Below are 16,794 nucleotides of genomic sequence, written 5' to 3' on the forward strand. Positions count from 1 at the left end.
CAACACTGGGCTTACTTTGCCAATTTCAAACCATCACATCCAACTCATCACATCTCAAAATCCCGCCTGCAGGCATTCTAAAGAAAACAAAACTTTTCAATTCATCCATTACCTAGTATCGTCTAAATGAACTCTATTCGCATACCACCCCATGTCTTTAGAGTTCATTCTAACATTCAAATCAAGTGTCGGTACAATATACAATTAAATCAAATAATAATTAAAACAATTAACGAGCAATGCAATCACACAACTTTTTAGGAATGTGCCATTGCCCTTATTCTTGTACGGTACAATGTCAATAATGAAGTGGAATTTTTATAAAAAATAATAATAATAAAATATTTTCTAGGCTCTCATTAATTATTTCTAAGTAATTAGATTAATTAAAAACTAATTTAATGCATTAATTAGGTAAAAATATTAAAATAATTAACGTGACCTGATTAAGAGTCCGAGAGGTCTTATGCAACCAGTTGAGTGTCAAAAGTTGGGTTCGGAGGGCCGCGAAATTATTTTAAATAAAAAGATTAATAAAAGTTGTCGAAAGTAAAATAAATGGATAATAAATTATTTAATAAATAAGATAGGTCGAGGTTAACAACGTTTCATCTTGGAAGGTAAAAAGTCCAAATAAAATTACTCGGGAATTTATAATAGGGTTTATATGGTCGTAAGGTAATTTTATTTGGAAACATTGTAAAAATATTAATAAATAGAAAATTAAATAAAAAAGTATGAAATTAACAAGATAACATCTTTGAGGTGTGAGGAATCTAGGAAAAATAGTTTGGGCGTTAAAAATATTGTTTGGAAAGTCACAAATATTTTTCGTTTATAAAATCTTGAAAGATAACGAATAAATAATTAATAAATATCTAAATAAATAAATAAATTATGAAATTAACAAGGTATGATCTTTGAGGTGTAAAAATTCTAGGAAAAATAGTTTGGGGGTCAAAAATGGTGTTCGGGAGGTCGCAAAACACTTTCGAACCAAAACAGTACATACCGCAAGGTTGGACCAGTCAACCTTGCGGTGGGGCCTTCACCGCAACATTGGCTCTGGTTCTTGCGGCCCGCAGGTTGCGGCCGCAAGGTTCGGGACAGTTTTGGTTTTTTTCGTTTTTCTCACGGTTTTCGATGCATGGGACCATAAGGGGCATAGGGTTAAGTTTAAAAACACTAAATATACTTAGAGGAGAGGTTGGAATGGATTATAATACCTTGGTTCGGGCCGAATTGATTTTAAAACGAAACTTGGAATTTTGGGGAAGACGACTTCGGTTTCTTCGATCGGGGAACCTTAGGATCAAATTGGTGGACGTTTGGTGATGCTAGGAGTTGTAGGAATAGATTGGAATGATCGGATTGGGTTTCGATTGATTTTGGAATGCAAACCCACTTTTCTCTCTCTTTCTTTCTCTCTCTAGAACTCCATGGATTGGAGTTTTGTTCTCTCCGATTTTTTTCTCCTTTCTGGACTGGTGGGGCGTGGAAAATATTGTGGTATGACCTAGGGTTGGATTAATGAGGTATATATAGGAAAATTTTAAAGAAGTTGATAAAATTGAGTTTAATAAGGACTCTAACTCTAGGGCTTTGAGATGGACGAAAATAAGGGTGGAGATATGATTAGGGAGAGGAAGTAGAGACTGAGTAGGAGATGGAGATGGAGAGATGGAAGGAATTTGTATGCATGCATGCATATAATTGAAAATAATTAAAATAAGATAATTATAATAGGATAATTCTTATTTGTATTTATCTTATTAAGGAAAAGAATTAATTTCATTATTAATAACACTAATTAAATAATATTATTATTAATAAAATTTTCAGGTTGTTACAGAAATCGAACTAAATCCGAACAATAACTATTTATGTTAATACCAAAACTAGTAGTGCATAAAAGATTTGTACCGAGTGCAGAGTACTTACACCCAGAATTTGACATAACATTAACGGTGTGTTTGGTTGGATGGAATGAAATATGAATATGAATGAAATTAAAAATGGAATAGAATTGAAGTAATTGAGAATCGAATAATTATTTGCATTCTCATGTTTGGTTGTGTTTAGGAATAGTCATTGTCATCTCCAATAGAATAGTGTGACAATAACAATTTTTGGAGTGGCAATAGCATTTTTTGGGGTGGCAATAGTAATTTTTGGTGTGGCAATAGTGAATGTTGAAGTGGCACTAGTAATTTTGGTGTGACAAAGAAATTGAATAATAATTCCTTAGTTTTTTTGGATAAAATGACAATTCCTTTACTAAGGTGAACAGTGATTCTATTTGGAATTATCATTCCATTATTCAATGGTGAACCAAACATTAGAATAAGTTAAGTCATTGGAATGACTATTTCATTCCAACCAAACATACCCTAAAGTTTTTTCTTTTGGTATTACAGTATCATTTTTCTTTGGTAGTTTTTTCTGTTTTTTGAAATGGCAATACGAAGAAAAGGTCCCACATCCTAGATTAATTACCCAATAATTAAATCCCACGTGGAATCCGGTTATCTAATTCCAATATCGTACAGGGGGTGTTTGGGTGCCCCATTTTTTTTTTACTTTTTGCATTTTTGATTTTCTGAATTATAGTCGGAATGTATCAGGTGGTGTTCCAACTAGCCTTCTTTTTGAAAAACTTCTTTTTGAAAAAGTTCTTTTTCTTCAATTTTCAAACTCAAATATAATGAAAATGAAAAATAATTTTTTGATTTTTCTTGCACCGTATAAAAGATCTCAATGAAATCTATCAAACAAGATCTATATTGGTAAGAAAATTATTTGCATAAATATATAATTTTTGGGCTTGAAATTACCTTCTTTTTTCCAAAACCTTCTTTTTTTGAAGTTGGAACACCCCCTCAGTGAATTCAAAAAAAGTATTTAGAAGATATGTGCAAAATACATTTTACAACATGAGAAATATTTGGGAGATATTTGTAGAATATTTTATATGGATATTTTTGCTAACCAAAATGGGAAAAGTGGTACTCTCTCCGTCCCTTTTTAAGTGTCCTGCTTCGTAACTCCAACTTATTATAAAGATATCATCATTATACCTTTTATATCAATTTTTTCCTTCACTTTTACTCACTATTTTTTTAAAATGGAATCTACTTTTAGGAACAAAATAGATAATGCACCAATTTTTACCCACTAATTTTACAAAATAGACACTTATTGAGAAATAACCCAAAATAAAATACTAGACTCTAAATAAGGAACGGAAGGAGTAAGTGAGAACTCAAAAAACTCCTCGTTTCGTACTTTTGCCTTTTTTCTCTAACATCAAAAACAAAAAATTTCATGAAATGTGTTTTGCCTGAAGTTTCCCAAACAGCCAAAAGTAAAAAAGGTAAAAATGAAATGTTATCAAAAAAAAAAAAAACCCTACTAGACTTTGTTTGGAACCTATAGAAAAGAAAAGAAAGGAAAGGAAAAGAAAAAGGAAGGAATATGAGAGGAAAATAGGAGGGAAAATTTAATATTCACTGAACTTAAAAATTTTTTTTTCTTCCAACCAAACAATGAAAGGAAAATTTTTTTAATTTAATTTAATTTTTCTTTCCATTTCCTAAGTTCCAAACAGAGGCTAAGTTGTCTGCCAAACACCCCCGTAATCTGTCTAAGCAACCAAACACGGCCCAATATCGCAGCATATAGGAAATAGGAAAGCGTCTTGGATAGCTCCAAAACAAATCCTCCGTCAGTTCCATTACTTCCAATCGCTGAAACAGTCGATCAATCTGCTCCGATATTCCATCGCTGTAAGTTCTCTCTCTCTCTCTCTCTCTCTCTCTCTCTCTCTCTCTCTCTCTCTATCTATGAATCTGTATTTCAGTTTCGAATCTCACCATTTTCGTAGTCGATTTCCGCGAGTTATAGGGTTTCATGTGTTCGATTCATTTCTGTCGATCCATTTTCTGCAGAATCGTATCAATTTTACCTGGTTGTTGTTGGAATTTTGAATTTTTTATCTACGTTGGTTGCGTTGATTGATGTTTCCGGATTTAGGGTTTGATTCCATAATTGGTCGTCCCAATTTAGTAGCGTGTTAATGTTTTCGTGACGGATGACGGACGTAAATTTTACAAGTTGATACAAACCCCTGGGTAGAACTCACCCTTGGAAATCCGCTTGTGAGGATAGGGCGTCCTAGAGCTTATATACTCGAAGCCAAGTGCGCCCGATTTGAGACATTAGGATTTGTAAGGTAACACCATGCTCTGCAAGCGATATTAAGGGCGGCTCACTCTGGTGATACTGACCGGATGATAGTCCTTTCTCTTTTTTCCACTCACCTATCAGTATTCAATACCTTCTGTATTTTAATCAAGCCATATATAGGTCACCCCTTCCGTGCTCGAATTGTGAAGCGGTGGCTGGTTTTGATATGAAATGATATAAATTCTAGGGTAAACTCACCTTTGAAAATCATCTTGGAAGGAAACCTATTCTGGAATGCTTCTCCTATCCTAAGCTCAAGCAATTCAGTTGAACTACCAACCAGCCTTTTTCACTGCCCATTACATTAAGGCAAAAGTACATAAACATCCCCTCAACTATCACTTTTTTCCACGGAGACCCCCTCACATTTAAAATCGCCCATACGGACCCCCTCAACTACTGGAAACGAAAAAAATGCTAACTCTGTTAATGGGATGGAGGAAATGTCTAAGATACCCCTTTTTTTTTATAAAGCAAAAGTACATAAACACCCCATCAACTATCACTTTGTTCCACGGAGACCCACTAACATTTATATTATACCCTTATTCTATCAGTCGTTGTTCTAATCTTTTTTTTTTTTCGTTTTATACAATTTCTTTTTTTCTTACATCAATCATTTTAAAGAGAACCTTCTGTATATAATCACTAAAATTGCATCTTCACTTATTTCATCCATAAAAGATCAGATTCCACCAAAAATAGCGTGAAAACTATGGCGTGATGGCGGCAGGTGCCACGGTGGTTCTTTTGTTGAGAAGAAATGAGAAGGGAAGAAGAGGGAAATGAGAGAGGTGTGGGAGAAGAGAAGTGTAGGAGAATGGTGGTGGCAGCTGCTACGTTGCTTTTCCCATCTCCTTTTTTGTAACTTGTTTGGGTTCTTTAAAGTGAGAGAGAGAGAGAGAGAGAGAGAGAGAGAGAGAGAGAGAGAGAGAGAAAGTGTTGGAGGAGAAAGAAAAGGTCGCCGGAGTGGGACGAAACCAGTGTTTAGTCGGTGAGGGTATAGAGAAAGAATAGCTTAGATGGAAAGGGAGAGATTACCTATGATTGAGAGGGGGGAGGTGAGTACAATCCTTTTAAGTTTTAATCCAACCATTGATTTTAATGATTGAGATGGAGTGTCAAAAATTGTGTGGGTGGAACCGGCCCCTATATATATATGAACCAAAGTTTTAGATCTGTTTGCTTGTTTTGAGTTTCGATTGGAGGCTGTTTGTAGAGGGGAGAAAGAGAAGGGGTTAGAGGGGGTGTATGTATGTAATGCAACAAGGGTATTTTTGTCTGATTTATGGATGAGGGGTTCATCACAAACAGTTTTGAGACGGAAGGGTGTCACTTGGGTAACAGAGAATAGTTGAGGGGGTGTTTATGTACTTTCACCTTACATTAATATGCTGATATCAAACTGTGAGTTTTAGGTTGGCTTCCTAATCAACTATGCCATTTAGCTAATTTTTGTTTTTGTTTTCTAAGTGTGATGTTTTACCGTAGCACTCCAATCATAAAAAAAAAATATTTTGTAATTTCTATGGATAACCCAGCCGTACCTGAAATCCTACTTTGCATAGGTTTGGGTTCTGTGGAGAATAAGGAAAGTGATTACGGCAACGACGGTGCTGGCACAATGGGGGAAGGGAAAGCCCTAGCTGAAAACGCGCGCGAGAGAGAGAGGGTAAAATTAGTATGTTAGAATAGTCATACACTCGTTCCAGGAGTGTTTGTAGAATCTTCAATGTCTCCGCACAAGCCATGGATGTGTACCTTACTCTTGGCATTCAACTATGTTTATAGGTTGACTATTCAGATTGCGTAAAATTAGTATGTCAGAATAGTCATACACTCGTTCGGGCAGTGTTTGTAGAATCTTTGATGTCTCCGCACAAGCCATGGATGTGTACCTTACTCTTGGCATTCAACTATGTTTATAGGTTGGTTTCTTGATCAACCAAGCCATTTAACTGATTTCGGGGTTTGGTTTGTGACTCTTGTCATCCACTACCCCAACTTAAGAACATATTTGTTCCGAGATGTATCCCTGCATAAATCCTACATTTTTAGACCTAGCCGTAGTGATGCATGTGTGTCTGTAGACTCTGTACACATGTACGTGCTCCATAGGTTTGGGTGCTGTCTAGGATAGGGCAGATGGGTTCTGTGTAAACTTGCCTTGGTGGTGAAAATTCGTAGATAGTGACCAAAGTATGGGCTGACCTTGAAGGCCCATGAATTCAAAGACTCTTGATTGTTTGACTTTGCATAGAAGCGTGAATCTAAGAGAGAGTTCAATACCTGAATTGCAAATTAAGTGGGATACCTTGGAGTTTTGAGATGATGTAATACGCATGTTGTTTGCACACGAAGGTTAAAACTGCTTGCTGGGATTTGACCTTGGGCCTCCCATTCATTAAGATTAAGGCTAAGCTCTCATTTTGGTGCAACAATTCTTGAGTAACATAATCTTTTTATTTCTCAATACAACCTGACCTTCTGTCTATGAAGTCTGCCGCCTGATTGAGTGGATTGTGCAGTTCCTTGATTTTTTCTCCCTTGGAAGATATGCCCCATAGTAGGCCTTGACAGTTGCTGGTGGTTGTAAATCACTCTATGTGCTCTGTGATTTGATGAATATTTTAGTTGTTAATCCTCTTTGTGATTGCAAAATTCGTTGTGATGCAATTTTAATGACTAATGACTATTTTGTTTGCTTGATGAATTCCTCTAAATGCAACGCTTTTGCAATACTGTTTTTTGACATGTTAGTTATGGATCTTTTTGTGTGTGTGTGTGTGTGTGTGTGTGTGTGTGTGTGGAGTTCATTGTCTTAAACTGGGTATCCTTTCTTCAAAGTTCATTTTTGTGGCTGTGTTGCTATTGTTTTATTAACTTTCTAAAGTTATCAACAGTAGCAGTTCTCTTTCTGTGGATATTGGGAAGAAAAATATTGAAGTCTTCTTTGGAGGCTGGAAATTATAGAACATGTAAATGCTTTCTCTTAATTTTAAAGATATGCAAAGTCACTAGTAAAAAAGGATATTTGCATGTAGTATTTGGTTAGTACTTGTTTTGTAATTGCTGTAGTGTATCATATATCAACCATGTAAGATCTTTTTTTTTATACGTGGCATGCAATTTAATGTGCACAAAAAGATATTTTAACAAGTAATTAGAAATACTAACAGTCATAGTGCTGCAACATCAGCTGGATGAGAAATTCAGGACATGAAGATCAGTATATGCCTTCTGAATATGTTTAGTTCTTACTGTTTCACCTTTGATTTTTGCCATTTACTTTGGGCATGATGTGGCCTGTGTGTTATTTGGAGGGAATAGGAAGTATGTTGGGATTAGTAAGGAATGTGTCTCCAGTCCTGTCGCATGTTTGAGGTATTGGACTGCATGCTAATGGGGTACTGATGTGCACCGAGTGTGGAGCACCTGGTCCGCATGGTTCCCAATCATGTTATTGGTGTCTGATTTATATGTGGAAATTGATTCACCAATTGTTGGTCCAATCACTTTAACCTTTAATTCGCTAGTCAGAGTCAATGTCTCCTTTCTGTTTGTTCGTGCATTTTTCATTTTCTAAGTTGTTTCCAATTTTCTGATCATATAGTTTGGTTACAGGTTTGATTGTATTTATGAGCACCGTCAATGAGTTGTTAGCCTACTATGTTGCCTGTAAGGAGTAGGACAATATCCGTTATTCACAAAATATTTCTCATGACTTTACCAGTATAAACCAATGTCTTCATTTATTAAGCAAGTTTTTTTTCTCTAAAATTTGGTGTTATCAGCTTGGTTATTCTTTCAACAAGGAAAAAGCCATGGTTGTTTCCTTTTGCAATCTTACCTAGGCTTCAGGCTGGGCCTAAGCATTTGCTCCTTTCCCTGTTATAGCTGCCATATTCGAAAGACTGCACCCTTAAAACTGTATGCAAGTGAAAGTTGAATGCAACTGGACTGGAAGCTTCGAAACACTGAAACTTTGAGAAAGTGGTGTGTGGTGTCCGAGATGTCACAACACGACACTTGTCAAACACTCCCTCATCCTATTGATCTGTTGCCCTATTCTTTAATTGACGTGCGTATTTTTTTTCTTTTGAAAATCTTCATGTCGGCGTGTTTTCCTCTTTCACCAATTATGAAATTATGGGCTAGGCATTGGGTTTGGCAAGGATGATACCTGCAAGATAGAAAAACTAGCTTCGACCCCACAAGTAGTAGTAGTTGTCATAAAGTATAGATAGAATACATTTTGATTTGATTGAGAATCATGTTCATATAAAGGGCATTTTCAAGGGGACGATCTTGTAGCCATTTGCCTCAAGCTCAAACTTCCTTCTTGCATGTGTGTTCCTCCATAAGCACACACTAGTAGAATAACAGGTCGAAGCACAGACTCTATAAGGATCAAAATGAATTGGTAGCATACTCAATCAAAGAGGTGTGATTTTATCGCCTGCTATGAATCCCGTACTACCGCCCATTGAGTCGTGTTGTGTGTAGTGTCCACACTACTTAGACTAGGAGGAAAATACTACGATGGTCCCATTGCTTTATTAACATATTTTATACGTCTAATTTCTGTCTTATTTGTTGGCTTGATTCAGAATACCCATAGTTTCTTTGAATTTTGCTCTTCTTCTGTAGCTTGGACGCAGTTACTTTCCACTTTTAAACGGCTGAGCCATGCTGGGGTGACTTTTATTTCGGTTATCGCTTTGTTCTGTAACATGGTAATTTTCTTGGCTGTTGCAGGCCAAATATGTCAGGCAAGTACATAATAGGCTCTCTATTGGGAACTTGTGTTGTTGCATATGTGGCCGACCATTTTATTGCCGACAAGAAGATATTTGGAGGTAAGGTTTATGTTTCTCTCTCACTATACGTTCTTCCCTTTGTGTTGCTGCAGTTTAATATTTCGCTGGCTTTTGAACAGGCACTACTCCTGGGACTGTTTCTAACAAAGAATGGTGGGAAGCGACTGATAAGAAGTTCCAGGCATGGCCTCGGACTGCAGGTCCCCCGGTGGTGATGAACCCCATCAGTCGTCAGAATTTCATCGTCAAGTCCAGCGTTGATTCTTGAAGCTCCACTACTACCTGTGATCCTTCACCAGGTTTCCCTTATTGGCATGCTATTCTTCCTTGAGAGGAATTTCTCAAGGTCCAAACAATTATAGCTTTTTAGATCGGTGCTACTCTTAAATTGGTTTGTTATGGCCTTTGTGCTCTTTCATTTTCCTACTGGTTTGGGGATAGGTTTTTCTTGACATACTGCAAATTTTATCTGAATAAATGGAATGGTGGTGAGGTGATCAAACCATGCTGCTTTGTTGTTCGTATGCATGTTTGGTGTGTTTATTTCTAGTTTTCTTGTTTTGTGGTGAGCAATGGAGACGGTAACCTGGGAAGGGGGAATCTTGTCTATGGACTCGTATGCTTGACCTTGTAGTGAGAAACAAGGATTTTGATCAACTGAGTTAGTCCCTCAAAGAGTTTTTGGTTTTGGTGCTTTCCTATCCGAAGCGTTGGACCAAATGAGAGAGGTCTCTCAATCTCCTGAGATTCTTTCAAGGTCATTAATTCTCAACTGAGCGATTCAAGCAGAAACAATAGAGAAGTAAAAGCTGGGAAAAGACTATTAAAGGTTCGAGATGGTGTTTAACAAAACAAGGGCAGTAATCTCTCTTTCTCGTATTCCGATCTTTCCCCACCAATTTACTCTTCACCGGCCGGCATGATTCCCCGGCGCAACTACATGGCCTTTGGCCGCATCCTTTGTGCAAAGACAAACGGGCGACATCAATTTGGGGTGAGCAATAAAAAATATTCACTATAAAATTTTTGTAGGAGTTATATTATTGCATTTTACTTTTTGTTATTTTCTTCTTTATTTTCTTTAAGAGTGTGTTCGGCTTGGGCCTTTTATACCCGTCTTCTTCATTTTCTTCAAGAGTGTGTTTGGTTTGGGCCTTTTATACCGTTGTCTGGACCCTTGTTTGAAACAGAGAGAGAGAGAGAGCCCAACTCGTATAGGCTCATGAAAATTTCAATTTGACATGTAAACTAGTTAAACTAAGCCAAATAATTTTTTTTCAATAAATATCTTTTACTCTTTCTATCCCATTTTGTTTGTATTTTTTTGATGTTCGTTTCAGTTTCCAATCGTTTATATTTTCCAATATAAATCTCCAAAGATATGCAATATGAATTTTATTTGATAGTTCTCGATTAGGTCTATAATACAAAGTTTTCAAATTATGAAAAGTATTATAGATTGAAGATATAAGCATTTAAAGAACGGCACAAATAACGAAAATGGATAAACATTTTGTTTGCACATGCAACAATGGAAACGATCATTCAGCTGTTAAACTATTCTAGAGCCTCCGTTTTTTTCTTTGACATTGAAAATGATGAGTAGATAGGAGTGAAATTGGCTAGACTTCCGAGATCAGGTCACTTGTATTGAGAACCGTATGTACCTCTGTTCTCATACAATTTTAGTGTGCAATCCACTGAAATTGCATGTGCACAGAGGTACGTACCATTTTCGGAGGATGCCCATGCTCGTGACTCGAACAAATGCCGCTGTGTAGGAAGCACTTGCGCGCCATTGCACCAAGCCGCGGCATCTGAAAGGCATTACCAAATTTATTGGACTACAGCGACTATAATAGCTCCAATATCATTGTCAAGAATGAAAAACCAGATACAACAGAGCGCGAGGCAAGAAATTCAATAATAAGGCAGTGCAGGAATTTTTTGCATAAACTTAACTAGGTATAGAATAAACTGGAAATAGTCATGGTTACCCATCATACAATGTATCTTCCCATACACATATTTAGAAACCATAAACTCGGCAGGAGATTTGATGGCCTGATAATGAATTTACAAACAACACCACCAGAGTAATCTTCATCGGAGAATCCCAACCTTTTTCTACTTCCGGTTATGAGGGATATTACATGGTGCAATTTCCATCAATCCTTTAATACGAAAACCAGCAGCGGAGAATATCCCTGAAAAACTTATCATACATACTCTCCATGTCCTTTCATGACCACTGGATTCTCCATTCTTGATCACATGGATCAAAATCGAGGAAAACCTGAATCCTTTTCCTTTAGTTCTGTGTGATTTCTTGAAGCATTTCCACCACCTTCTTCATTTTGGGCCGTTTGGCTGGGGTGCTGTCTGTGCATATTAGAGCAACCTTTAGAGCTGCTAGCATTTCCTTTCTCCAGGTGAAGGAGACCGTGCTAAGCTTAGAATCGAGTATCTGCTCGGGAGTTTCCCCTCTTGCCGGTGCATTGTGAACCCACTTCACCAAATCTATCCCCTCACCAAAGGCCTCATCAACCGGTAGTCTGGTTGTAAGAATCTCAAGCAAAATGACGCCGTAGCTGTAGACATTTCCTGGTGCTGTAACTTGCATTGTGTATGCATACTCTGTTGTAATCATCAAGAAGTTACAAAAATAAGCAAAGAAAAATAATGTGGGTAGCATAATGTTAGGCCATCTCCAAGTCTTACTCTTTCTTTTCCGTCTGTTTTTTTTTATTTTAAATTTAGTAATAAAATTTAGCTTGATCAAACATGGAGCACCCGATGAATCTTTCATTAAATTTTCTTTAAGAAGCCCAACTTAACCCAAAGGCACTTTTTAAGTATTAACCATTATTGATAGAAAAAAAAAAAAAACCATATCCAATCCTTCCTGTTCAACATTTCCATCTGATTGGAGTAAACTAGGGCTGGCCTGTGCAAAATTTGATGAAGGGTTTGTTTGTCCTTCATTTGAGGAAGGATTAGGTTATTCATTGATTCCATTAGAAAAATTTGGAGCTCATTTCTAAACCCTATTCATTGAATGTAATGAAGGATTGGAGATGCCCGCAGAAAGCAAATAACACATTGACAAGGCACTATAAGTCAGCATGATATAGAGTAGTACCTGGGGGTATATACCCAAATGAGCCAGCAACTGCGCTGATACTTGCAGTGCCTCTGGACGGGTCCAACAGCTTCGATATCTCAACCTCACCAACCATAGCTTTGTAACTGGCACCTAAGAGTATATTACCAGAGGAGATATCAAGATGAATAGTTGCGACCTGATGAAGAAAAGCCAACCCTTCAGCTGCTCCGATCGCAATGCCCAGTCTTGTAGGCCAATCTGGTTTGTACTCTGGGAGCTTTGAAGAATCGTGAAGGAACTCAAACAATGTACCATTCGAAAAGTAGTGATGCAACAAAAGAGCAACGTCTTCGTAAATCACGTACCCAATGGGTGTCATTAGATTATCGTGACAGAGTTTACCCAGCCTTTCGAGCTCTCTAATGACCTTACTCTGGTGATGAATTATCGTTCGGTCCATAGATTTCAACCTCTTCACTGATAAAACCATACCAGAAGGCATAACTGCTTTGTAGACACTGCTGAAAGTTCCGCTGCTCAACTTATTTGAATCCTTCATAGTTGCTTTTACAACAGCATCGAAATCTATTGCTTGTCTCAGATTCTCAACGAAAACGTTTCCTGCTATTATTGATGGCCGGTTATTGCTTCCATCATCGATGACCTCTACGCATTTGGCGGTCTTTTCTTGTCTCTCCCTCATCGTGAAAATCACAACAACAATTGTCACAGATACAAAAACTGCAAGCCCAGATCCAATAACAGCCATTATGATCTTGAAAGAAACCTTATGATGGTAATTTTCGCGGCCAGAAGTATCAGAGTTTCCACATGACAAACTCAATGGATCTCCACATAGCCCTTTGTTCCCCAAAAAGCTTGAATTTGGGCTCTTTTGAAATGGCCCAAAGGTTGGTATTGGACCAGTGAGCAGATTATTTGAGAAATCGACCTCTATCAAACTAAGCATGCCCTTGAATGCAGGTGGGATAGTCCCAGAGAGTTGATTATTGGAGAGATCCAAAGAAACAAGCTTGTCAAGTCTTCCTAACTCAGGAGGCAATAGTCCGCGGAGATGGTTAGAGCTCAAATTTAAAGCTATCTGCAAATTCTTGATGTGACCAATATCAGGAGGGATAGCTCCAGTCAGATAGTTACTACCCAGTTCCAATTGAAGCAATTTCACACAATTCCCAATCTCATTAGGAATTTCCCCCCTAATGAAGTTCTGACTTAGTAGAAGGTATTGCAATCTCGTAGTGTTGCAGATATCCCTTGGGATTGTGCCATTGAATCTGTTATTGCTCAAATCCAACTTGTTAAGACTCTTGCAAACAAGAACTGATGATGGTATCTCCCCAAATAGGCTGTTTCCGGAAACAATCAATTCTTGGAGATTGGTAAGGTTTCCAAGGTCAGGAATTGTTCCGGTGAAACCATTTGAGGCCAAATTCAACAGAGTGAGATTAGAGCACTGAGCAAAATCTGAGACAATTTCCCCAGAGAGGTGGTTGTTGTCAGCTTCAAAGTACGTAAGGCCACTAACGTTTCCAATTTCCCTAGGAATGCTTCCGATGATATTGTTGTTTCCAATTCTAATGCTCGAAAGTGCCTTGCAATTCCCAACCGATTGGGGAAAATTGCCAGCAAATTGGTTCTGAGTCAGAACCAAAACTTCCAGTTTTCCCATAGCGAAAATGCTATCAGGTATTGTCCCTTCGAGCTTGTTCGAATGAAGGTTCAACAACCGAATTTCGGAATTCGACCCTAGATTATCAGGAATACTTCCAACTAATCCATTTTCATAGGCAGTAAAAACTCTCAAATTGGTCAAATTCCCAACCCAAGTGGGTATAGAACCACTCAATCTATTGGTGAAGATTTGAAAATCTTGCAAATTTACTAGACCCTCAAGCTCATCAGGTACTTGTCCTACCAGAAAATTATTAGACAAGTTCAATGATCTAAGGTTTGTGAGCCTCCCCAAATCAGCAGGGATTAAGCTTCCAAATCTATTATACGACAAATCAAGAAACTCAAGCTTAGATAGATTCCCAAGAGCTGGTGGGATTGATCCTTGGAAGTTATTGTATGAAAGGTCAAGCCACTTCAGTGCATTGAGCTCAGAGATCAGAGTGAAATTACCTTGAAGTCCCCCGTGAGAGAGATCCAGCTTTACAACCGTGGAATCGTTGGAGCTACACCGAATCCCTTCCCAAGAACAGTAATGTGAGCTGTTAAGACCCCAAGAAGTTAGTCCAAGCTCTTTGCCAATGGCCACCAATGTGGTTTCTTCCTCGGGGAGCTGAGCAAACACAAGTTTAGAGCTTGATAGGATCCCAAACAGGAAGAGAGAGAAAAAGGGCAGAAATGCCATTTTAGGGATTTCTTCAGTGAAACAAAAAACCCTTCTGTTTCTCTGAAAACCCCAAAACAGCAATCAAGAGCGCATTAAATCAAGAGATTCCAACATCAACTTCTCTCTATTTTTTCTTTAAACACAAGGGCTACTGATGAAAACCCACTTCATTCTCCAGAGATTGATACTACTAAAAAGTTTATTCCTCCAACACTAGAAGGGACTGACCCAGAAAAGCCCTGCCCAAATAATTCTTCAGCAACCCAAAGTTTTCCACTTTTTGAAGATGACCCATTTTTAGAAATCTTGGTATTAAAGTAGTAATTCAGAGGACAGGGAAGCATTAATTTCTGGTGAGAAGCGTAAAATCAAGAAGGCTTTATGATCAAAACTCAAAAAACACAGATTGAGAAAAAAAACGGCTTTCAATCAAAGAGGACTTTCGAACAAAGGAAATAACTAAAAAGGGAATGTATGGTATTATATCATACGAAATGGGTTCATCTGCAATATCAAAAATTGGTTGGAAAGAAATTAAAAAACCAATCTTGACAATGACATCAAAGAGTACACTGCAAAACCAAACAACACAAATGGGTTGCAGAGAAGGAGGAGAAGGTTGAAAACTTCTGCAAGACGAAATAGTAGAGGAAAGTAGAGTTGTACAACGTTTAGTACGGGTCTCACGGGGCAGGTGTTTTTCTCTCTGTCCTAGGCTCCTCTAGAGAGAGAGAGAGAGAGAGAGAGAGAGAGAGATGGGTATTGATGATGGAGGGAAGAAGAAGTGCTGCACAAAGTCCAGTCCTCTCATATAGCGTCACGAGAAATGAACAGCCTAGGAGTCAATGTAGAGTCCGACTGTAAAGGACCATTGGGTTCTTTTATACAGTATAATTTGATTTTTTAATATTTTTATGGAATCCCATGGAAGTAGACAAATTACCAGTATTTTTTTTCTTCTCTCAAGCTATTTTCATTCAACTAAAAAAAAACTGATTATTTTAGTTTCGTTGTTGCTCATAAAGTCAGAAAGCAAAAAACATTACTCCAGGACTAAAAAGAAATAAAAACTTTTACTCAGTTTGTCCGGATTTAATAATCTCTTGTTCAATTTTAACCGGATAAAAAATGAGTTATATCTTTAAAATGGTAATAATTTTATATCCAATATAAATCTTGTTTGATAGATCTCAATTAGTTATATAAGACAATGTTTTCAAAATTATACAAAATATTATAAATTACAAGATATAATCGATTGAAAAATAGTACGAACTCTCAAATAGGAGTATTAAATCCGAATAGAAGGAGTATTTTATTTCAAACAGGTGGAAACTACTCTTGAGAACAAAACAGAGACCTCGTTCGTTTTGAGATTTTGGATTTATAGGTAATGAGTGTAAAAGAAATACAGTAATGATTGAAAATACGAGTAATAATTGAGAAGAGATAAAAAGAAAAATGAAAATAATGATTGAAAAAAAATATGATAATGATTAAAATTCAAAATTCAAAACCCTTAACCGAACAAGGTCATAGAATCATCTTTATTGAGCAAGGTTCGAACTCAAGACATTTATAAGGAAGTCTGAGATCTCACCACTTGTGTTAGAGATGGTCTCTATTAACAGAGCTGTGCCGGTTTAAGATTAACTTGATTCTTATTTATGTTCCGTTCTCCTAAAATTCTTAAAAATTATTTATTTTTTGTTTTATAAAATAGATCATTTTTTTTTACAATACATCACCGTTAATTTAAAAAAGAAGAAGAAGAAGTCATGGATGCCTCTCACGAAAGAGACAACCCTATACACCGATAAATAAATATTTGGGTTTGATTTTCCTTTCGACTGTTATTCTCTCATTGTAAAATAGAAATACAAGATGGGATTGTGATGGGCATCTAGTTTTTCGTATTCGTTTTTTGAAAAGCACTTTCTGGAGAGTTATTTTTTTGTTTTTGTCACGTACTAATAATCTTTCATCTCATTAAAGAAACAAAGAAAAGAAAACTAAAGTTTTTTTTTTTTTTCTTTTGGGACAGTAATGAAACATAAATTTTCTACGAATCTTAATGGTCTACGGAATGCCTACTCTACATAGATATCAATCTCTTCAACAAAATACGAGTCCTTGGAACAAAAACCTTCCCATAAAAATAAAAGATAAACATTTTACCAATAAATTTGGACCTTTTTAAAATTTCAACAAATTTGGAATTCAGGATTGACAATAACACCACCTTCAAGAATCAAAATCACATT

The 16,794-nt window shown here is 36.9% G+C and overlaps 2 protein-coding genes across 2 annotated transcripts; one reads left to right on the plus strand and one right to left on the minus strand.

Moving 5' to 3' along the window:
• Positions 1–3,617: 3,617 nt before the first annotated feature.
• LOC131322716 (uncharacterized) lies at positions 3,618–9,593 on the plus strand. Its single transcript, XM_058354138.1, has 3 exons — positions 3,618–3,785; positions 9,004–9,104; positions 9,185–9,593. Exons 2-3 carry the CDS (start codon positions 9,011–9,013, stop codon positions 9,331–9,333), a joined length of 243 nt encoding a protein of 80 aa, XP_058210121.1. The 5' UTR covers positions 3,618–3,785; positions 9,004–9,010; the 3' UTR covers positions 9,334–9,593.
• A 1,307-nt stretch (positions 9,594–10,900) lies between these two features.
• Positions 10,901–15,354, minus strand: LOC131322709 (leucine-rich repeat receptor-like tyrosine-protein kinase PXC3). The gene is made up of 2 exons (XM_058354130.1): positions 12,208–15,354; positions 10,901–11,702 (listed from the first exon to the last, which is right to left on the minus strand). The coding sequence occupies exons 1-2, from the start codon at positions 14,546–14,548 to the stop codon at positions 11,377–11,379; spliced, it is 2,667 nt and encodes an 888-aa protein (XP_058210113.1). The 5' UTR covers positions 14,549–15,354; the 3' UTR covers positions 10,901–11,376.
• Positions 15,355–16,794: the final 1,440 nt, after the last annotated feature.

This window comes from Rhododendron vialii, chromosome 4a (assembly GCF_030253575.1).
Source record: "Rhododendron vialii isolate Sample 1 chromosome 4a, ASM3025357v1".
Lineage (NCBI taxonomy): Eukaryota > Viridiplantae > Streptophyta > Magnoliopsida > Ericales > Ericaceae > Rhododendron > Rhododendron vialii.